The sequence below is a fragment of the Chionomys nivalis genome, chromosome 15, assembly GCF_950005125.1.
Source record: "Chionomys nivalis chromosome 15, mChiNiv1.1, whole genome shotgun sequence".
In the NCBI taxonomy this organism is placed as follows: Eukaryota; Metazoa; Chordata; class Mammalia; order Rodentia; family Cricetidae; genus Chionomys; species Chionomys nivalis.
This window is the reverse complement of record NC_080100.1, coordinates 41806763-41825239: the sequence shown is the minus strand read 5'-3', so window position 1 is coordinate 41825239 and position 18477 is coordinate 41806763. Positions and strand designations below refer to the sequence as shown.

The following is an 18477-nucleotide window of genomic DNA, read 5'->3' as shown; positions in this document are numbered from 1 at the left end:
TACAAAAACAAACAGCATTCAATCCAGGGGAATCAAATGGCTGTGGAAAAGGCTGGCTCTAGAAGCCGCACAGGAGTGAGGGGGGTGGAGGAGGGTGCAGGTTTGTGGAGCCAGGTTTGTGATGGCAGGGCAGTGATAAATGACAGGATTCCTCACAGCATTTGAAAGGAAAGGGAAAAGAAGTGAGAAGGGAAAATTCAAAGCAGCCTCCTTTCACAAGAAGTAGACGCCCACCGAGTACTCGCAGCATCGATGGAGCTGGACGGCATTTCTAACAGCCGAGAAAACAGCTCCGTGTTTTTGGGATCTTTTTCTCTCCAAGTTCACTCCTGTCCTCACCTAATGAAGAGCAGCCTGGCTGCCCGCCAAACGACAGAGTTTGAGAATAAAAAGCACAGAGAGACCTGACGGCAGGGTTGCTTCTGCAGGATGTGCAAGCAGCCTGGGATCCACTGGGATCTCAAATGTGGCTGCCGCTTTGACAGCTGAAGAGAGGAGGGGCCGAGACGCAGCCAGACGAATGGAAGGACAGACACAGGCTCAACTCAGGGAGTGAACGCTTACACCAGGAAGCCTCCCAAGCATCAGTAGCCGGGAGGGGTCACACTTGGGCCTTTCTGAGCCTACCTTTCCTCTCCTTGAAACACTGTTGCTGCTGTGCTTGGTGGGGCACACTTGAGACCCCAGCACTCAGGAAGCCGAGGCAGGAGAACTGCTAATAGTTTGAGGCCAGTTGGGGCTATATAGCTAAACTGTCTCAAAAACACTAAATAAAACAAATTTCCCCAAAACATTCCCCAACAACCTGTTGTGTTCTGAGTTCTGCACCAATCTGTAAACTTTGTAAAGTAAGAAACAGTTCCATGAGAAAAACAGAGAAATGCTAAGCCCTCCTAAAAATCTCACCACTCGGTGTCATCTGCATTTGGGGGTGCTTTTGTTCTAACCATATTTTAAGAATACTGTGTAAAATCCTTTACTCTGAAAGAATATTTTTATTTTATATAATAGTTATTTCAAATAATCCAGACACAAGCAAAAGTTTATTAAAGATTTTCCCATGTGACCAAGTCCACATTTTGTTAGGAAGTTGGAAGGGGGATCACTTTGGTTGGATAATCTAGAAGAGTTCATATGAGTAGCTTTTGGAAAATATTTTTAGATTATTTATGTGTGTGAGTGTTTTGCCTGTTTGAGTGGATGTGTATCACATGCATGCCTGGTGCTCGCAGAAGTCGGAAGAGGATGTTGGATTCTCTAGGACGGGAGTTACAGATGGTTGTGAGCCATTAAGTGTGCGCTGGGAAACACACCTGGGCCCTCTACAAGATCAACACATGCTCTTAACCACTGAGCCACCTTCCCATCCCACGAGTGGCTTTTTAAGTGGGATCTTAAAGAATAGTATGATTTTTGAGAGTCACAGATTTTTTTTTAAGCGTATTTTGTTTTAAAACAAGTTCTTATGAGGAGGCTCAGGCTGGCCTTGAACTTGTTATGTGGCCAAAGATGACCTTAAACTCCTGATCCTCCTGCCTCTACCTGCCAAATCCTGGAATTACAGGTGTGTGCCACCACTCTTGGCTTCAGGGAGATAATATTTAAAGTGAAGGCACAGAAGGAATAAATGGGTGAAGGTGGGCAAAGCTAAGAGAATACCCCTTTGCTTCTGAGCCACGTTCCTGGCTCAATTTTCTTAACAAAGGGGGAAATTGGATTGGGCACAGAGATACATGCTGTAATCCCCAAAGCCAAGGAAGATGAAGCAGGAGGGTCATGATCTGATGCCTTCTTGCATTACATAATGAGACTAGGGGATGGGGTAACAGGGAAAAGAGGAAGAGGCAGATTTACAGAAATCAATTAAGAGCATGGGGGAGGACCGCAGAGTAACACTGAATGACCAGCTCAGGTTAGCCAGCACGACTCAACAGTAGGACAAGTGAAGACTCATACTAAAGATAGTATACTTTGTTATAAACTATATAAACTATAAACTATACTTTCTTTGATATAACCTGGGGAGGGCACATCTCAACATGAGATGGTAGGGAATGTGGACTACACACATGCTGAAGTCATGCAGAAGTTAGACTATTAAACAAGTCACTGTCAGACCTTTGTGACTGGGTAGGCAGGAGCAGAGAGGGCAGTTTAAAGAGACTGGCTGGGGGGGTGGGACGAGAGAAGAAATACTTGGAATGAATAACACAGTGTGGCTAGCCTGGAGGTATTTTCTGGAGGGAGAAACAAGGAAATGGGGACCTAAAATATACGATATATTTCATTATGTAGGCAGAGAAGCATTACTTACTCTAGAAACAAAAGCCCAAAGAACAAGTTGGTTGATTGAAATAAGCATTGAGAGTTTGATTTGGGTAATTTGTCCTAATTTCTCAACCAAACAGGGCTTGGAAACACGCTGGAAATATACCAGCCTTACACATAATTGACCATCGAGTCGTCGATGAGCAGGGAGGCTGGGGTGGGTAACAGCAAGGCTTGGCTGGCAGCCACCTGGCAGTCACCTCACTGTGCATGGGAAGGAATGGCTCAGATTAATGAAGCAGCTTAAATTATCCCAAAGGCACTTAGGTTACAGACTAGGTAGTAGGTGGAGTACGCCGGCCACAGAAAGAGGGTGCCTCCCACAGAAAATGTACAAAGAAGCCTGTAAAGACTATCAGAACACAGAGACTATTTACATCAGGGAGAAGTTTACCTTTCTTTCTCAACCTCTTATAAAACAGAAACACTGCATGGCACATGTCAAAACTAGTAGCAATAAACTCTCAAGTGCATAAACAAGGCTTTGAATTTTTAATTATGCAATATACTGGAATGTTAATAAGCAAGAAAGCATAGTAGTTTTTTTTTAAACTTATAGAATTAAGAGTTAATCACTTGTACACTGAAACTTAATGATGTATGATGATCTGAGAAGATGCCAGGCCTTGAATTTAAAAGCTGCTCCTCCTTAAACTCTAGCTGCTACAAGTACACTTAGAGCTAAGGGAGAGGGGGCAACCACACAATCAAGACGTCGGGGTAAAAAAGCCATACGATACCTCTGGATTCATGATCCCTTCTTTTTTAAAACAGCTGTGAAACATGTCCATGGAGAAGACTTCGCTCCAAAGATATCCATAATATTGGCCATCATAGCCTCCTGCCAAGTGTCCAAAGGTAGCTGGCATGTTTGTGCCTTAAAAAAGGTACATTTTAATCAGTATGATGGCAAACGCTAATTAATCAGGTTAGGAGCTAGCTAGTTTGCCTTTGGGGAGCCCAGCTGTGAGCAGAGAGTGAGTGATAGCATCTCATGGATTGGTGTGTACCCTTGGCCAAGGTGTTTACAAGCCTTTCTCCTATTAGTAGCTCAGGCCCAGCTCTGGAATGCCTAACAACAGTTTCTGAAACTGTTCACACCCATCGGTAGTTCAAAAGGGGAAACTGAACCTTAGATGCCAATGGACCTTGAAAGTACTCTACAAGTAACCCTACTTTTTGCTCAAGCCACTCCCTTACACTCTTATCCCTGTAAAGCAGGAGCTGGGAATCAAACCCAGTCTGGCATAGGCTAGACCAGTACTCTAAAGCTGAGCTACAACCCAGGCCCCTGCCACACTTCTTAATATCTAAGATGACTCTAAATAAAATGGCATTTGTGTAGGTTGATAATTTCTGAAAATGAAGCATTTTGAGAAAAGATTTACCATGTGAGTCTACACAGGGCTGCTCTAAGTAGAGTTTTGTCAGAGAGACAGTGTTGCTCCTTGGTTTACAAGCGGCAGATCAGGAAGTGAGGCGTGGATGAGTCAGTGGCCCCTCTTATCTTATTATCCTCCAGAACTGCGTCTGATTCATTTTACCAACAATTTCCTTGGTGAAAAGGTTTACTGTGCACTCCCTGTCCAAATGCATACATATTAGCTGCTTAAAAGTGCACAGGTAAGTTTGGACTCACATTCTAACAGACACTGCAGGCCTCGGGTCAAAGCCTGAACTGGCGTTAGCATCAGAAGTGAGGGGTTTCCTGCTCCTCCCTGAAATGCCTTCTGCCAACCTCTTTCTGAAAATCCCAGGGAAGTCTTGGTGCACACAGGGAGGGAGGGGATGGGCAGGTGCTGCCAAACGGGAATGGCTGTGCTGGGGCGGAGGCCAATTGCTCACGCCTGATTACACCGAGATGTGGTGACTCTGGAGCCACCTCTCCTTCAAGCACATCTGGACAGGACAACTCCTAAGGACGGCTTGAGGAGGGGGGAATGGATTCAGGTGCTAGTGGGTCATACCTGGCGTAGCTGCGACTCCTAATATTTCTGTGCAGTATTTAGCGTATTCACTTGCGGCATCCAGCGATTCATTGGTATGGAGAGACTGATCAACTTTGCTCAGAACAATTTGGCGCAGTGTCAGGAGACCTAATAAGGTTAAGAGGGTTTGAACAGCGTGTTGGAGAGAGAACTGTATGTTCTAACACCACAAGTCAGAGATTTGAAAATTGATTCGAGTCCCACTCATCACAAAAGGGAAGCAGGGTGAAATGGCATTCCAACTATCTAAGACTTGAGTAGACTTTTCCCTTAGATGCAGTCCAGGCATCTCCATGCCAACACACTCAAGTGTTCGTCCCTCCATGCACCAGCACTCCTGGGGTGCTCTTAAGGTGAAAGTAAGTCTGACAGAAGAGGCAGCCAGGAATTTCGCTTAATAACTCCTGCTTGCTTTCCTTCTATAGAATGTTGAGCCATACCTGTGTTGACCAGTCTAGAAGCAACGAGCTTCTCAAGCAGGTTGTCTGTGATAGGGCTTCCATCCTTATAATGTCTTGACAGTTTCCGCAGGGATTCGATGTCCCACACCCAGTTCTCCAGCATCTGTGATGGTACCTCTACAAAGTCCGTTTCCACATTTGTCCCGCTAAAGCGTGCAAAGTCAGTCTAGAAAGCAAACATAAACGTATTTTTAAAGCACTGAGTAAAACTATACGTGCAATGAAGTATATCTCAGACCCCCGCCCCCCAAACTTAAGGCAGAGTCAGAACAGTAAAACTATACGTGCAATGAAGTATATCTCAGACCCCCCAAACTTAAGGCAGAGTCAGAACAAAGCCCTGGAGTCGTATGTAGGTCAGGGCAGAGGGTTGTCTAGTGTCTCTCAGTCTGACCCTGGCTGGGGGTTGAGGAAAAGGCAAACAATTTCCCTAGGAAAAAGTTTCTCCCAAGCTCCTCCTTGCAGTTGGTTACTCTTGTTTACTCAACACATGCCTTTCTGGGCATTCACCACTGTTGCTCAACTACTCAAGGTGAAATCAGTTAAAGAGTTAACTTACAACATTCCAGACTCCTGTGTGTGTGTGTGAGTGTGTGTGTGTGTGTGTGTGTGTGTGTGTGTGAGCTCTCAGATGGAGTAGAGAAAGCCAGGGACCTGGCCTGGAAAGCATGCCTGCGGATGAATTACAAGTGGGTGAGTCATGTGAACAGAAAGAAGAAAGAAACAATATACCTAAAAGTTCAGAATCTCTGCAGTGGAAAGAAGGGACGTACTCGGTGGGCCTGGGTTAAGAGTTATAAAACCAAAGTTTCAAGAATTCTTGAGTAAGATATAAAAGCTTCCAAGAGAAAGACCGAGATTTCTCAGAACAGGTGAATGGCTTGTTTTCATCCATTTTTTTTCTCAGACTACTGTTTTTAACCATCACACCACACACACACACACTTGCAAGCTGTAGCAGCAGAGAAGAGTTAGTGCTGGCCCCACAGGGTCACATCTGGGTGGGGTCCTGACACTCCATCACTCTCCCAGGCTTCATCACCCCAGGGAGGGGACAGGCAGAGCACTTAGCCATGGAGGAGGCAGCAGATGGGGTGCCAGTGTATAACCATTCTGCTTTTGGCCCAGGGCACAGGCACAGATGTCAAAATGACGGCATATTCTGCCTTCCTCTCTATGCAAAAATATGCTTTGCTTGACTTCACATTCTAACTGTGCCGATTCTAGATGGGGGGGGGCTGCGATAGGAGGGCCAAGGGAAACACTCCAATAGGCACTGGAATTAGGGTACCTCCATTGAGGACATCATCTCCCAAATTTGCACAAGGAAAGAAGCAACGATCCCTAGAAACAGAATATTTTGCCTCATTCTGGAATGTAACATTTTAAGATTACATCCACATTATGGGTAAAACAATCTAACACAGTATTGTAACAGCTAGTACCCAGAGAAGGCTTTCCTGTGCCAGCATTCATGTCTGGCTCTTACATGAACAACATGATTTAAATCAAGAAGCTCAGGAGATAGTTCAGTTGGTAAAAATTTCTGCTTCATAAACATGGGGACCTAACTTTGATTGCTAGCATGGCCAGCATCATTAAACAGGCGGGTGTGTGGCTCACACATTTGCGAGCTCAGCACTTGGAGGGTGGAAAGAGGAGAGTCTCACTAGCCAGCCGAACCCAAATGGAGAGTCTCAGGTATCAGTGAGAAACTGTCTCAGAAAAAGATGGAGAGCTTCTGAGGAACAATGGCAGGGTGACCAAATGTGTACTGCATGACACACGCACATGTACGCAGACCTCCCCCAGCATGCCCTCACACAACTGCACAACACGCTAACATGTAAAGACCTCCCCCAGCATGCCTTCACACGACTGCACAACACGCTAACATGTAAAGACCTCCCCCCAGCATGCCCTCACACGACTGCACAACACGCTAACATGTAAAGACCTCCCCCAGCATGCCCTCACACGACTGCACAACACACTAACATGTAAAGACCTCTCCCCAGCATGCCCTCACACGACTGCACAACACGCTAACATGTAAAGACCTCCCCCCAGCATGTCTTCACATGACTGCATGACACACACACATGTACACAGACCTCCCCTCAGCATGCCCTCACACGACTGTGTGACATAAGTCCTATTACTTCTGGTGAAATAAGGAAACCAAAGCATACACTGATCAAATAGCAGAAGCAGGACTTAGAACCAGATGGCCCGAATCCATAACTTAAAATATTAACAAGAATGCTCTAGCCTAGTACATCTTTATTGTGAGAAAAACAGAGAAAAGGGTTACATTATGACATTTCAAAAGTGACTAAATCTTTTAAAGGTATATCTTAAAAAATAATGGTCCTTTACCAAATTTCTCCTTTATGCCATTTGAGTATGTGTCCAGAGAAAAATCCTCATAAGACTGGAAGATCTCTCAAAGACTGAACAGGAGGCTGAGGTACACTAGCAAAGGTTTGCAAGTGTCTATTCTGAATCAGAGATGCTAACTGCATGGTCTTATGAACCACACTTTTAGGCAGATACTAACAGTGCAAACAAGGGAAAATGATGCCATCAGCTACATGGCAGATGACAAAATTAGGTTTATAAATCTTGCTGTGTGAAGATTTCTAAATCAGCATTTGTAGATACATACATGTATGCAGGCAACACATACACACACAATCTGGGGGAAAGGTCCACATGCAGACACACATACACAAAGACACACACACACACACACAAACACACACACACACGAAGGGTTTGTTCAATATCCAGGAAAAACAAGAACAAATGAGTAACTCATGAGTTAGAGCTAAAATTGGACAATAAGAATCAGCACAGTTATGTCACCAGAATGGAGAAGAGAAGGCCTATTCTACCCGAGGCTGCTGTAGTGGGCAGAGCACTGGCAATGAATGACCAGATCAACAATGTTCTCTACAATGTTTGCAAAGAAGGAGAAGCTAAAAATAGCTTCCTGCTTACCAGTTTCCCAAAAGTCAGCCGTGCTGGATTTCTGTGAGCACACTGGGCAACATCAGTGAAATATTTTCTTTCAATGAGGACAAAAAAAGCTGACAAAATTAAAAAGCTCAATTTCCAGCAAAAAACTAAACTCCCAGGCCAAAAGATCCTGCAGCCAGCACACACGGGGACATGGAGACCGGCTCTGCAGTGTTGGGGCTCTGAGTGCAGGGCTGTGGAGTGGCTGAACTGTCCCACATCACCAACTGTACCACTTCCCAGGTTTTCACTAGAGCCCGACAGTAATTCTCTGTTGTGGAATAATCTCTGTGTACACTGTGAAAATATGTCATTTGGATTGGTTTAATAAAAGGCCGAATGGCCAATAGCTGGGCAGGATTTTCAGGGCAGAGGGAATACTGGGAAGAAGGGTGGAGTTACCAGCTGGAAGCAGAGGGAGCAAAACGTGCAGGAGGAGAGGGAAAAGCCACGAGCCACACGGCAGCACACAGATGACTGGAAGTCTCCGTGTCATTATTGGGGAGCTGATGGTCCCGACGCAATGCTCCACCTACAGTTCTCTCCACGGTTCTCGGCATGATCAATTTGGGGATGTCGAAAGCAACAGTTTAGGAGCATGAAAGCTAACGGTGCCCATCTCTCTCTCAGCTAAAACTGAGTATTATGCCACCCCACAAAACACTCTAACGGACACATCGGAGCACACTTGCTGCAGAAAATGTCTGCACCAGGAGAGACTAAAAGGTGCCTTAGATTTCAGTTTGGCTAGAGCTTCCTTCCTTCCTTCCTTCCTTCCTTCCTTCCTTCCTTCCTTCCTTCCTTCCTTCCTTCCTTCCTTCCTTCCTTCCTTCCTGTCGGTCTGTCTTCCTTCCTTTTTATGAGAAAGATCTATTTTATGTGTGTGTGTGTGTTTGCCTGCATGTGTGAATGTGTACTACATGGAAGCTAGAAGAGGGAGCTGGATCTCCTGGAACTGGAGCTACCATGTGGGTGTAGAGAACTAAACCTGGATCCTCTGCAAGAGCACCAGTTTTTTTTTTTAAACCACTGAACCATCTCTCCAGCCCTAAATACGAGTCTTTGCTTTACTATTTTTCCAAATGGATGATAGGATGTCTAAAATATATTCCATTACAAATTTAAACCTATGTCTTGCTGACACAGAGACTACTTTTTTTTTTTTTTTTTTTTTGGCTTTTGGAGACAGGATTTCTCTGTGTAGCCCTAGCTGTCAAGGAACTCACTCTGTAGACCAGGCTAGCTTCAAACAGATCCACCTGCCTCTGCCTTCTGAGTGCTGGGATTAAGGGTGTGTACTACCACAGCCCGGTGAGATTAACTTCTAAATTCATACACTAAAGCAAAATAACAAACTTGACTAAATTTGTCATGTGAGTTTTTGCGACATTTAAAGGCCAAAGTACTACAGGTTAATATTGTCTAGTTAAGAGAGCAGCTCCTTTTACTGCTTACAACTACAGATCATTTTTATATGATAACAAATTCCAAGTCCAAGAAAAGGTGACTGCTAGAATCAGTAAGTGCAATGCACCTCGGAGAAATGACAGGCCTCTGGAGGCACCCTGGCTGACCCGTGACCCATTATTGATTTAATAGAATGTAATCTTTCTGATCTATTGCAAGTCTATGGCTAACGGAGTTTATATAACAAGGCAAGGCATTAAAAAATAAGTGACCACTATCTAATTAGACTCTGCTGTTACTAGATAGCGAAGAGGTCATAGTTTTATCTTCCCACGAATCTAGCCATCACTGGAAAAAACAACAGAAACAAAGACAACCTGAGTCACAGTGCTCCTGCAGCTCAGCATCCTACCGGCATCAAAGGACGTAGGAAAAAATGCACAATTTAGAGAAGTCTTGAACATCACAGATTAAATTCACGAACTTACCTTCAAACTGCCTGTACTGTCTTAACTAGGCACTTATTTAGACTACTCCTTTTTAAATGAAAACAAATAAAAGTTCTACTTAGCCGGGTGGTGGTGGCACTCGCCTTTAATCCAAGCACTCAGGAGGCAGAGGCAGGCAGATCTTTGTGAGTTCAAGGCCTGTTTTGTCTACAAGAGCTAGTTCCAGGACAGGTTCCAAAGCTACAGAGAAACGCTGTCTTGAGAAACCAAAAAAAAAAAGAAAAAAAAAAAGCCAACTTCCACTTAAACCCAAATGCTGCTGAGGTCAGTGAGCCTGCTCGCCACCGTATGACTCCAACCCAGCCCATGCCCAGAGCTCAATGTCTATACTGAGGTGCAAGAACTCACTGTGTGTGGAATCTAACTCAGGCAATTAAAAGAGAGTTTGATGTTCCACCTGACCTGGCTATGTTCTTTGAATACTTAACATTTTATCTGTTTCACTTCTCTACAGTAGTAGGCTTTCAATTTTTGGATTATTGCTATTAATGTCCTTGAACTAAACTTTAAAAATTCAAAATACTCTAACTTCTTCTTCCTAACTCTATCCTACCATTCTTTGTATATCACACCCAGGAGATAATCAATAATTTCGCTTTTAAAGAAATCTTCTTAGCATTCTTCTTAACAACAACAAAACCCTCATTATTTATAAAAAATAATGCTGGGGCTGGAGAGATGGCTCAGTGGCTAAGAGGACTCACTGTTTTTCCAGAGGACCAAACAAAGTTCAGTTCCCAGTAGCATGCTGAATGGCTCACAACCACCTTAAGGGATCTGATGCCCTCTTCTGGCTTCTACTGGCATCCATAGCCATAACAACAGATATTTAAAAATAATTTTTTAGAAAGCTAAAAAATAGCACATATAGAAATTGTAGTAAACAAAAGAAATAAGTAAATCTCCAAATAAATATTATAAACATTCACATTTTGGCTTATGACATTAGTTAGGATTTATTCTGTGCTAATATATATTATATGTGTTATATGTACACACACACTTGTACATACAGTAAAAAAACAAAACATCAAAACAATAGAGAGATCCTGAAAGAAATCATGTCTGATGTCTAAGTCACAAACTCTACAAGTTCACAGGGAGATGTGAAGCCATACATTCATGTTTTGTCATCAGAACATCTACTAACTTCCGAGGAAGGAGTCATCCATGACGAATCTGGATGTGGGCAAACCAGCTGAGAGCACATGGCACACAGCTGCCTCGTGCTTACGATTCAAGAGCCTTTTCCCTCAGAAGTGGGGAAATAATGTAGCGATCACCTAAGTGAGAGAACCGCGAGGAGGCAGCAGTGCTGGGCTGGCACACTCAGAAGGTTTAGGCAGCTTTGGGTTTTGCTTCTCTTTTGTGACTGTGGCTGGCTTGTTACACAGCTCAAGCTGGTCACAAACTCACTACTTAACCCTTGCTGGCTTTGAACCTGTGATCTTTCTGCCTGAGTTCCAGAGCACTGGGAATATAGGTGTACGGCATCCCACCCTGCCCAATCTGTACCTGTCTTGAGTCCGGGTGGTTCTGACCTCCTCCTAGTAATTATATCTTAATGTCAGTTATGAGAACATAATACCTATGCTGCCCCACAACACATCCTCCACCATCCCCAGGAGAATAAGCAGCTCATGCTATTCTTGCTACTGGAATCAAACTTTGAGGTATCCGGCGATCATCCGAACAAGGCAGAGGTCCTGATGTTTCCAATCACTTCCCATATGTTTCCACTCACAGCCCTCTGAATCTAAGCTATAGAACATTTCCTTATGGCCACTGCTCTACTTCCTTTTGCTTTCCTCCCCATTTCTTCAGTTTTGATCCTTAAAGGATTGAATTATACATAAAGCTATAGAAATACTAAAAAAAAAATCAAAGAATAAACAAAAATAATGTATGGAAAAATAAAATACTAGCCAGGAGGTGGTGGTGCATGCCTTTAATCCCAGCACCCAGCATTCAGCACTCAGGCACAGGCAAGAAAAACTCTGAGTTAGAGGCCAGGCCAGTCCGATCTGCAGAGTGAGTTCCAGGACAGCCACGGCTACACAGAGAAACCCTGTCTTAAACCCTGGCCCCCCAAAAGAAAAAGAAATAAAAGTAAGATGATACAATATTACCCTTGGTTTTTCCATATACTTTTAAACATAAAAATTAAAATTTCCCCACCATGCTAGTGACACACTTAATAGAACTGCTATTGTCTCCATTTGATTTTAGTTTTGATTTTTTCAAAATAGGGTCTCACTATGTAGCGCTGGCTATCCTGAAACTCACAATGTAGACCAGGCTGGCCTTGACCTCACAGATCTGCCTGCCTCTGCCTACTGAGTGCTGGAAGGCATGAACCACTATGCCAGGCTTGTCTCCATATTATGAATGAAGACATAAGTGGGTTTGAAAAGGCCAAATCACATGTTTCTTTTCTCTTTTTTGATGGGGTATATGGGATTGAACCTAGTTCTATATATTTTAATACAGTGTCCTGTTCTAACATCAGGGTTCCCCTGACAGGGTCTGTTTCTCTACAGTGGTATGTACTTCAAATATTTAGAAAAGACTAATGCTGTTAGTTTACAGACAATTTCTGGTCAGATCATTTGAAACTGTCTGACTGTATACATCTCTTTCACTTTTAATTAAAGCTTTATTGTGATTCTGATGTTTCCTTAAAATAAATATCTCCTAACAGTTCAAAACTCATTACTGATTTTTAACATACAACTAACAAAGACATCAGCATGAGTGAGATCTGGTGAGAAGTATTACTCTTTCATTCCGCAGAAGTTCAAAAGGCCACGGCTTACAGAGAGTGCAAACTATGAAACAGGAACAGGAACAGATACTGGTGATGCCTCTCCTGATTGCTATCGTCCAAATTACTGACCTGGCAGTGTAAACACAAGAAAACACGGTGAAACTCAAGTTCCTAATGATGACACAGTGCACAGTCAACTGGGGCATCCACATGCCTGAGAACTGGAAGTGCCTACACACACATTTAAATATTACTGTGACAAGCTCCATGAGATCCTCTGGTCATTCAACCTCCAGGCTGTCATGGTGCAGAACCCAAACAATGAGGTGTCATATCGTAAGACCAGTCTAGTGCACATGTATGGAAAATTCAGAGGCATTAATGAACACAGAATGAATCTCATTCAGCTGCCTCCATTTGAGATAAGTACAAAGGGTCTTGAAACTTAAAAGCAGCAAATCCCTAGATCTGTGTGTACAAAAGGAGAAAAGCAGTGGTCACTGGTTCTAAGCATGAATATCTCAGTACTCCATAATTCTAAAATGTTGCATATCGTCTGACATGATAAGGATAGACAAACATGTCTCATAATCTCATGAAGAGATGACCAAGCAAAGAACAGTATCAACATTGCTCATCAAAAGGACAATTCTGTCCATGAATGGTTAGCAGAGAGAGCTGTAAGAGAGAAGTACTAGGCATAGAGAGATGACATATTGGTTAAGAGCACTGGATTTCTTTCCAGAGGACCCAGGTTCAATTTTTAGGTCCCATGTGGCAGCTCACAATCTTCTGTAAGTCGAGTTCCAGGGGATCCAACACCCTCTTCTGGCCTCCTTAGGCACCAGCACACAAGTGGTAGACAGACATACATGCAGGCAAAATAACTATACTTACAAAATACTAGAGTAGATTAAAAAAATAAAATAGATAACAAATTGCACATGCAATATGAATCAGGTGAACTTCAGTTATGCATCAGTTTTCAAATGTCGCAGAACATCAAGAAAGTATTTTTTCAATGCTGAAGTGACTGCCTCAAAGGACCAAAAGTAATGCCAAATAATATGAAAAACACAGAGTTCTGGAGACCTGTATGAAGAACACGGGGTAAGCACAAGATCCTGAGGTTGTATAAGGACTATGCCTCAAGAGTCTGCATCAGAAACAATGAACCCTCACTGGAAGACTGTTATTTTAATAAATGTGATTAAGACACTGGATGACTTTTTACAAAATTGCCAGGCCCAGTCCACACTGAGCAAGAAACTGCTGCCTTAGGGACTCTACACTGTGTTTTATCATCCTTTGGGTGGAATGGGGTGTGTGTGGGGGGGCGGTCCTGTGAGTTTTTTCATCTTACAGTTATCAGAACGTGAGTCTAAGGACATTTTTCTGGAGAAGTACTCAGCTCAAAATAAATAAACAAGACTGGAGAGATGGTTTGGTGGTTAAAAGCGCCGATTGCTCTTCCAAAGGAGCAGAGTTTGACTTTCAGCACCCATATGGCAGCTCACAACTGTCTGCAATTCCAGTCCCAGGGGATCTGATGGCCTCTTTTGGCCTCCATGGACACTGTATGCACATGGTACATATACATATACACAGGCAAAACATCCACACACATAAAAAAGTTAAAATGAATGAATGAATAAAAGACCAACCACTCTAAGGGCAGAGCCTTGCTTGTCTGCAGTCAGATGCACACCTAGAACTTGGCCACCTAACAACCCATAATACTGAAGCTAAGGAAGTTACTTTTACTTTGCTAATTTAATCATACAATTATTTTTAGAAAAATGGAAAGCAGAACTATCATAATTCAGAAGAGTGTAAGGGCACAGAAAGGATAATGATAAAAGCTCAATACTGACAAATACCTGTGGGATTCCAGTGTTGGGAGAACAGCCTTTAAAATCATCTAAGAAATCTGAGATTATTCCAAAAGGTTTCTCTTCTCTGGGCTACATTTGGACTTACACATCTGGACAGACTTCTGTTGTATTTCCCTGTGTTTATTTACAGTACCAAATACTCTCTCTTTCTCCCTGTGTGTGTGTGTGTGTGTGTTGGGAATTGAACCCAAGGTCATGAGCAGATAAGGAAATATGCCTACTGTGAACTCAGAGTAATCCTCTTCCTTCAGCCCCCTGCATGCTGGGATCACAAATCTGACCACTACGTGTGGCCCTAGGCCTTTTTGTTTGTTTGTTTGTTTTAAGGAACGTACGGAGGCACCAGAATAAACAGATAATATGTTGAAAGAACTAGTTTTAAATAATTTATTTTATCTATTATTGTTGAATATGTATGTGTGATGTGTGACCACGTGTGTGGCTGGGAAAAAAGGGTCAATGAATGTACACAGATTCCAAATTTAGAAAAGTGTCTCTCAGTTTCTTCTATCAGTATGTGTAAAACAGTAGGGTGTGTGAGCCTCAGGATAAACATGGTTTTTGGTTGTGACTATAATGGATACTTGCCTCGCATGACAATGAAGCCCTGGATTTAACCAACAGCCCTGAACAAACAAACAAAAAAAGAGGAAGAAACCATAAAAAATCCATACACGCCTAGCACCTGAAACTGCAGCAGGAGGGTTATAAATTCAAGGCCATGTGGGTTATGGATTATGAGATTTTTTTTTTTTTTGCCTCAAGACAAAACAAAACAAAAAATGAAAAAGAAAACCAGCAACAACAACAATAAAAAAAAGCAACAACAAAAATCACTTTTGTGGTCAGGGGGAGACAGGCAGCCGAGCTGGTACAGAACCAGCTGGATAAGCACGAGGACTTCAGTTCAAAGCCCAGAATCTACTTCAGGAACAGCTGTGGTGGTGCCTGCTGCAGGTGGATCCAGCCTGCCTGACCTAACCAGTGAGCCTCAGGTCTCATTGAGAGACTTTGTCTTCCAAAAACAAGGGACAGCTCCTAAGAACATTACACGCTGGCCTCTGGCCTCCACACATGAACACACACACACCACACAATGCAACAATCACTTTTCATTTCAATCTGTTGCACACATCTTTCTCCTAGAAAAAAGTGTCTACGCAGTCATTTATTGTTTGAGGCTCCCGAGTAGCCCAAGGTGGCCTTGACCTTGCAATGTTGCCAAGGCTGATCTTGGGCTCCTGATCTGCCTCTTTCACACGGGCTGGGTTACAATTAGCATGTCACCACACCCGGCTCTGCAACGCTGTGTTACTTGTGATTTTAATTTGAGGCTTGAAAAGGGAGGCATCCCCCCAATAGTAGCAGAAAAGGAATAAAGGTTCGAGGTGGCTAGAAGCCACTGTTCCTCCACAAGATCTTTCATCAGTGGACTAACCTTCAAGTGGAATACAGCATGAGAGGATGTGATAAACAACTGTGTGTCTGCAGGCTTACCACCTGTTCAGAGTGTGAAGAAATCAGGCAACGAGAGAAACCTGTCAGCAGTCAGAAGGTAAGCAACAACTGCAAGCGACTGGTGGGCCTGCCGTGACAACCACTTACCTGTGCACAAACCTGATGCATGACATGGCCGAACTCATGGAAGAAAGTCCGCACCTCATCGTGTCTCAGAAGAGACGGCCTGCCTGCAACGGGCTGTGAGAAGTTGACCACCAGGGCGGCCACAGACATCATCCGGCTGCCATCAGGGAGAAGGCAGCCTGGCTGGAGACCAAAGCAGGCTGCGTGGTTGTATTTTCCTTCCCTGGGAGACAGAATCGAAGAAGAGTGACGTGGACACTCTTCTTTAGCACAAATATGCCCCTTCCAGGCATTAAGTCATACACCAGAACACATGTATACATGTTTGGTTCACCTTTCAGAAGACAGGCCGCTTCGCCCTATGGGAGAAGTAAAACTCAACAGTGACCCAGCCTTCTAGGTTTTGTCCGTTTTAGCTTCATCTTTAAATCTGTATGTTTTGTTCCTGTATCAGTGTTTCTCTTGGCCTCAGTATCCCCCACCCCCACTGACGCTTTTCAAAGAAAAGAGATAATTTTGACAACTATTCGGATGCATAACATTGGGCAAGGGACTTCTCCTGTCTCGACTCCATTCTGAGAGTTTCAGCTTTTCTGAACCCAGAGAACTGCTGTGGAAGGCAGTCAACAAGCCCACAGCAGCACAGGTACCTCCAAGGACAGGGAGAGGAAGGACCCACAACCCCACAACCTAAGTCAGGGCAGACACTGGACAGCACAGTAAGAGTGAATGCCAGTGCCGGGGTAGACAGAACACTGAAGTGATTGACGGCTGTGAGCAGTCAAGTGGGAGGGGATTGAGCCTAGGTCCTCTGTAAGAGCAGCTAGTGCTCCTAATTGCTGAACATCTCTCTGGCCCCGTGTTTTTTTTTTTTTTTTTTTTTTTGTTTTCAAGACAGGGTTTCTCTGTGGTTTTGGAGCCTGTCCTGGAACTACCTCTTGTAGACCAGGCTGTTCTCGAACTCACAGAGATCTGCCTGCCTCTGCCCCCCCCAAAAAAAACCCCAAAAACAAAAAAAGAAAGAAAATAAAACCCACAAGTCTTTAAAGAATGTACTCTCAATTTTGTTCCTGAGTCGGACAGATAAGTAAGAGTGGAGCGTGAATTAATAATAAAAATCCAGAGTCACTGAAAACTGAGCTTCTGTCTCCTCCTGCCTTATAGTCCTTTCTCCACCCAGCCATATCACTTCCTGTTTCCATTTTCCTAGTGCTGGGATTAAAGGTGTGTGCCACCACTGCCTGGCCTGGATGGCTGACTAAGTGTCTAGCTCCGCACTCTGATCTTTATGTGCTAGATCACAAACCAAATATAACCACATATGAGCTAGGTCATTATCCTCACAAAAGGTTACTCTGTGCTCTCCTTAAGTTTCTGGTAGCAATGGCCACGTCTCTGAATATCTAACAAAGCAAATATATGGCTGAAACACAAGGATGGGAGGACTCTGTCCTTCGGATGTGAGTCTTGAGACAGGCATAGGACACTGCAATGTTGAAAGATTTCCTGCTTGAAATCTTTGTGTGTGTGTACACGTGCATATGCATAGCTCCTGTGTGAGGCCAGAGAACTCAGGAGTCAGTCTTTTCCTGCCACCCTGCGGGACCCAGGGGTCAAATTCAGGTTGTCAGGCTGCAGTATAAGCACTTTTACCCACTAATCTATCTTGTTGGCCCAAAGGATTCGAATAAAACGATCTAGCACTTGTGTATGTGTGCATGTTGTATGTGCATGTGGGTATATATGTGCAGGTGTATGTGCATGTGGGTATATATGTGCAGGTGTATGTGCGTGTGGGTATATATGTGCAGGTATATGTGCGTGTGGGTATATATGTGCAGGTGTATGTGCGTGTGGGTATATATGTGCATGTTGTATGTGCATGTGGGTATATATGTGCAGGTGTATGTGCATGCTCCAGATGTGTGTGGAGGTCAGAGGGCAGCTTGTAGCAGTCAGCTGTCTCCTTCTACTATGGCTTCTGGGAATCAAACTCATGTTGTCAGTCTTGGGGGCAGCTGCCTTTACCCACTGCACCATCACGGGCCCCCCTGATGCTTTCTCTAAGAGCCTCGGGATAACTTAAATGCTGAAGGACACCTGTGCCGCCAGATGGACCACAACTCAGCCTCCTCCTGAGCATCCAGTGTTGCTTTCATTGGCTAATGAATAAAGAAACTGCTTTGGCCTAGTTGATAGGGCGGAACTTAGGTAGGCGGGGGGGGGGGGGGGGGGGACAGGGACACACAGAACTGAATGCTGGGAGGAAGAAGGGAGATGGATGCTGGTTAGAATCTTGCTGGTAAGCCATAGTCACATGGCGATACACAGATTAATAGAAATGGGTTAAATTAAGATGTAAGAATTAGTCGATAAGAAACTAGAGCTAATGGGCCAAGCAGTGTTTTAATGAATACAATTTCTGTGTAATTAGCCGGGCGGCCAGGACAAACAAAGGGACCCTCTCCTTACAACAATCCAGGGTTATTGTATTACTCGCCCACACTTTGTTGAAGC

The 18477-nt window shown here is 43.8% G+C and overlaps 1 protein-coding gene across 1 annotated transcript in view; it reads right to left on the bottom strand.

The window, feature by feature from the left end:
- Nln (neurolysin) overlaps positions 1-18477 on the bottom strand; it is a 78689-nt gene that overhangs the window by 9150 nt on the left and 51062 nt on the right. The window contains exons 9-12 of the mRNA XM_057790102.1: positions 15982-16183; positions 4757-4943; positions 4296-4424; positions 3069-3205 (exon numbers count right to left, since the gene is read on the bottom strand). Of these exons, the coding sequence (XP_057646085.1) occupies positions 3069-3205; positions 4296-4424; positions 4757-4943; positions 15982-16183 (655 nt within the window). The remainder of the gene's footprint in view (positions 1-3068; positions 3206-4295; positions 4425-4756; positions 4944-15981; positions 16184-18477) is intronic.